At 36.0% G+C, this 5,296-nt stretch overlaps 1 protein-coding gene across 1 annotated transcript; it reads right to left on the minus strand.

Moving 5' to 3' along the window:
* Positions 1–530: 530 nt before the first annotated feature.
* On the minus strand, positions 531–4,803 carry LOC110910774 (protein STRUBBELIG-RECEPTOR FAMILY 8). Its single transcript, XM_022155373.2, has 16 exons — positions 4,567–4,803; positions 4,016–4,148; positions 3,840–3,911; positions 3,674–3,739; positions 3,515–3,586; positions 3,351–3,422; positions 3,171–3,242; positions 3,026–3,091; positions 2,879–2,944; positions 2,467–2,777; positions 2,118–2,374; positions 1,771–2,042; positions 1,556–1,691; positions 1,347–1,486; positions 1,084–1,240; positions 531–981 (listed from the first exon to the last, which is right to left on the minus strand). The coding sequence occupies exons 1-16, from the start codon at positions 4,664–4,666 to the stop codon at positions 829–831; spliced, it is 2,145 nt and encodes a 714-aa protein (XP_022011065.1). The 5' UTR covers positions 4,667–4,803; the 3' UTR covers positions 531–828.
* Between the last annotated feature and the right edge of the window lie 493 nt (positions 4,804–5,296).

Genomic DNA, 5,296 nt, shown 5'->3' on the forward strand with positions numbered 1-5,296 from the left:
ATCCCTCAAGTTTGCTTTAGTGTTAAATATTACCCTTAGAATTTGTTTTAATTTTAAAAAGATCCTTTAAAATTATAGTTTTAAATAACACATCTTATAATTTAGTTATATATGTTAATGTTAATGTTCTAAAGTTTAATTTAAATTAAAAATAGGTTAAGTTATTTTTATTTTGACAAATTAAAGGAGTAAAAATATGTTATTTAGAATAAAATACTTTAATTAAAAAATATAAAAAAATTTGAAAATTAATTAAGTGAGTAATGACGAGGTAGGGGCTTTATGACTACAGTCTCTAGTGATATAAAGCCCCATAAAGCCCCTATATGACGTGGCGTGCCACGTGTCGCATAACGCCCCCAAAGGGGCTTTATGACTACGCATGGCCTAAGAGATTAGTTGGATCCAGAAAAATGATGATGTAGTTTAAAAATTATTTAATAAAAGTTATCCTAGCACTAGATATAAATAATATTTTTTTTTATTTTTTTTTCAAAAAAAAAAATAGAGAGAGAAAGGACACCATACAATCATTTTGCATAAATACTTGATAAACACTAAAAAAGATTTATGACGTCATAATATCTTGGGAGGTACAATAAAGTAGAATAAAAAAAATGAGAAAAGTCAAAAGTCTTTTTCTCTCATAGAAACATATAAACTCTCATCAGTGTATTATATATTTACCTTTTAACTTGACCAGATTTGATGGAAAGATATACAATTATACATACTCCAGATCTCTTCATTGAACTCATCATCATCAAAGTTGAGTCTCTGACCTTGCATACATATATGCGAAAATCGCAAGGTTTTGATTCGGATATATTAATACGACATCTCGTACGCCTCATGATCTGGTGTTTTATATATGAATCCCGAGTCATCACTGGGTCGCCTCTTGACCACGCTTGCCCTTTGCATGAGCCGAACCAACGCTTGCACAACTTCAGACATGGGAGGCCTGAACTCCGGTTCGGGCTGTATGTATACAACACCAAAAACATCATCCTATGCTCTTTTCTTATTTGTTTTGAATTAGATATGTTTACATATGTAACAACTAAGTTATGACAAGTTTACCTGAACGCAAAGGGCGATGATGTCAGCAAAGCGTGACAAAGATTTGGCAGGATACATGCCGTTCAACGTAGGATCAACCATTTTGGCCAAGGAGTCGATGTCGTGGAGTTGAGGGGTGGCCCATCTTACAAGTGATTGTTCTGATCGCGGTCTTGAACTGTATACAACATATCACGAACAGAAGATGCAAGAAACTGACGTCAAAATAAAAATAAAAAAAAAATGAAAAAAGTATATTTTTATATCGTGAATTGAGGATTTACCTATCCAGTGGTTTCCGACCGGTCAACAACTCCAACATCACCACTCCAAAGCTATAAACGTCACTTTTTACGGTGTATATGCCGGACAATGCGAATTCAGGGGCGCTATAACCAAACGAACCAACTAACTGTGTTGCCACCTGTACAAATTTGAACAAACTTGTTCAAATACCTATTGAAGATACATACGCCAGATTTATTAAATTTACCTCTCGCTCTGTGTTGGGTGTAAGGGCGGCTAAACCACAGTCTGATAAATGAGGATTCAGCTCTTCATCGAGTAAAATGTTTGCCGACTTTAAGTTTCTATGTACCACAGAAGGTAGGCAAACTTCATGCAAGTACCTGCCAATTAAAACAGCTTCAGAAAAATCCAGAACAAAAGATGAATAATAATTAAAAAAATTAATACGCGGTGACATACTCTAGAGCTCGCGCAGTTCCGAGTGCAACCCGAACACGTGCATTCCACGTCAACGTTTTGCTACTATCCTCAGCAAAATGCAGCAAATCTTGCAAGCTTCCATTAGCAATGTAATCATAAACTAAAAGACGTTGTCCATGCTCCACACAGTATCCAGCTAACGGAACTATGTTCGGGTGCCTTAAGCGCGACATGTTTGAGACCGCTTCGACAAAATCATCTTCTTCTTGGAGAGATAAGGCTGCATTATCGATCTTCTTAACCGCCATCGTCTAGAACAAAACATAACAAGTCTATAAGCACTATTGTTATATTCACCGATTCTTTTTGGCAAATGAATGTACTACCTTTCCGTTCGGGAAATCTGCTTTATAAACACGACCCAACGAACCTTCACCGATTATGTTGTCTTGAGAGAAACTGTTTGTTGCCGTTTGAAGTGTTGCAACTGTATATGAACTAGTGGTTATCGGGGATTTCACTCTCTTCATCGATCCGCTTTTCCCGTTCTCGTAAGTTGCGTTTTCCGTCGGTGGGGACTTCAAGTCAACTACGCTGGCTGTCGGTATTACGGTTACCCTCTGTTCTTGCAGTTCCGCATTAACTGCACAACACATGAAAAATACACTATTAGGCGGTTTCAACTTTTCAAATGTCCATGAATATAATATGTTTTAAAAAATAGATGAGGTGAACCTTTCTCGCTCATGATCGGAGGATTTACGGTCGAAGTTCTAGTGGTACTTTTCGTCTTTTTCCCTTTCCGATAGCAGAAAAGAAGCACAAGTGCGATAAAAAGTATCAAGAACGCAGAGCCCAAACTTATGCCTAAAATAGTTCCGATGCTCGTTTTGTTTCCACTGCTGGTATCTGCTGATGGCGCATCGGACCCCTTATGCGTACGTGGTGGCGGAGAACGTGTGCGGTTATTGTGAGGCTTAGCGGGAGGGGGGGTGTACGGCGGCGGAGGTGGAGCAGGGCCATTATCGAACGAGTTTCCGTCATATCTGTTTCATTCAAGGAACCCGAACAAAAAATAAAAAACCGATACGATAAGACAAGATAAGATAAGCACTCGTGTAAACGAAAGAACTTGTATATAGCTTACATGAAACCCGGAATAGAAAGAAGCTCTTTTGGTATCCACCCATTTAAACGGTTGTTTGCGACATTTCTGCGATAAAGATAAAGGCATAAGAATTAAGATAACCGCAACATATCAAGACGACGACAATACACGAGAATTTGAACTTACACATCAGTCAACGGCAGATTAGCTAGGGAATTCAAAGATCCGGTTAATTGATTGTTCTGCACGTGACTGCCCGATACAAAAGCGTCATTACAATTCCGAACATATTGAAACAATAGTTTACCATTGAATCGTACTAAAGACTTACAATGTCGAAATGCTAGACAGTGAACTGAGTGAATTCGGTAGATCCCCGGAAAAGTTGTTATACGAGAGATCCCTGCATCAATATGTCGCACGTAAAAAACGTAAATTTTATACGAAAATACACATTATGACATTCTAGAAAACAAAAGATCGTATATTAAGTTTTTAGCTTCGGACTTACAAAGTAGTGAGACTCGTGAGATTATTGAATATATCTCCCATATTCTGAGCAAGCATATTGTGACTAAGGTTCCTGAAAGCCAACAAATATACGGATTAACCGGTTAAGCATTGAGTTAAATAGCAAGATGAAAGAGTGCCACTTTAGCGTGCTACGCCTCTTACATGTAGTTCAGATTATACATCAACGCAATTGAGTACGGAATATTTCCGCTTATATTGTTGTTTGCAAGTTTGCTGCAACGTTGAAAGTGCGTATCAGCATCAGAAAGATGGAATAGATATAAGAAAGATGATCAAAGATTCACTAATACTGAATATTACAGGCTAGTAAGATTTGGCGGTAGCTGATACGGAAACGCATCATGAATGTTGTTTCCACTTAAGTCCCTGAAACAGACCCAAAAGTCCAAAACGATGAATTATTAATTCGTAACATGATAATCTTTTGTATTAGTTTCGGTAAAGTTCGGGACTTTATTATTCTCACAATGTTTTCAGCGATGTGAAGCTCGACAACATGTATCCCAATGTCCCGTCAATTTCCAAATCCGGAAGTTCACTGTCGATGCAAAAACAACGAATCCGACTAACTTTTCGAAAGAAAAAACACAATGTGCATGATTTGATCATTAAAAGAAACCGGTGTTTAAAGATCAAACTCACATTGAAACAACGGCCGAACCCTCGCAAGTAACCCCTCTCCATGACTCGCCACACGGATCGCCATTACTAGTTTTCCAATTTGTTAACTGTGCAGCATTGTTTAAAGAAGTGTACAAAACTTGTAGTGCTTGAACTGCAACCAAACATAAAAACAGCATGACCGAACTCGATATCGACGTTTTTAAACATAAACATAAAACAATTGCATACACACTAATGATTAATTCACTAAACCTTCATATGCAAAACAAACAAACATCACAATATCATATTTCTTTCAATCAGATTTCCCAAAAAAAAAAAAAAAAAAAAAAAAAAAAAAAAAAAAAAAAAAAAAAAGAAGAAAGAAAAACCCCTTCACTTTTGAGAAACATTACACAACACCCATTACAAAAAAAAAAAAAAAAAAAAAAATTGTAGCACCTAATTAACTAAACTTTCTAATTAATAAAAACAACCATTGAATCAAATATAAAATACATATAACATTTAAAGCATATTAAACATAAACAGTTACAAAAACATAACAGGGAATGAACATAAAGTGTTACCATCAGTTGGATCAGTGGTGCTATGAACAAAACTCAAGGAAACAAAGATTGCTGCAACTAACTGGAGTAGCAGAAACCGATTGCAGTGATCTGTTACCATTGTTTGACGGTAGAAAATAGCAAAATCAGGCAGTGATGAATGAAGAAAAAGGGGTAGATTTTGCCATTTTAGAGAGAGAGAGAGAGAGAGAGAGAGAGAGATTCGAAGCTTGGTGAGCAGAGTAAAGAAGAGAGAGAATCAAGTAGGGAAAAACACACAGGGAAGGTGTCGGCGAACAACTCAATATTATTTTTTTAATGTTTTATGTTAGTTTTATTAATGTTTGGTTTATGAATAATAATAATGTAATTATTAAAAAAAGATTGACATTAAGACTGAGATGTTAATAGGTTGTTGAAGTCAATATAGACATATGGTCAACATGTAGTGTGACTCTTAATGAAAAGAAGATCTGGGTTACAATCTTATTTAAAAATGTTTTGTATATACGTATGAAAATAATTCTGGGTTGTTTGCAATGTCTGAATAGGTAAGTGTTAAACCAGTAAGAAGTCTAAATAATTAAATGCTGAACCAATAAGATGTTTGAACCTTAGGAGTCAGTATAATGATTAACCATTCAGAGACAAATGTCTGACCAATTCTAATAAGAGGTTTTAACCATTCAGACTCGGTATAATATTTAACCATTCAGTGACAAATGTCTTAATCATTCACATATTATTCGTA

The sequence above is a fragment of the Helianthus annuus genome, chromosome 15 (assembly GCF_002127325.2).
Source record: "Helianthus annuus cultivar XRQ/B chromosome 15, HanXRQr2.0-SUNRISE, whole genome shotgun sequence".
Lineage (NCBI taxonomy): Eukaryota > Viridiplantae > Streptophyta > Magnoliopsida > Asterales > Asteraceae > Helianthus > Helianthus annuus.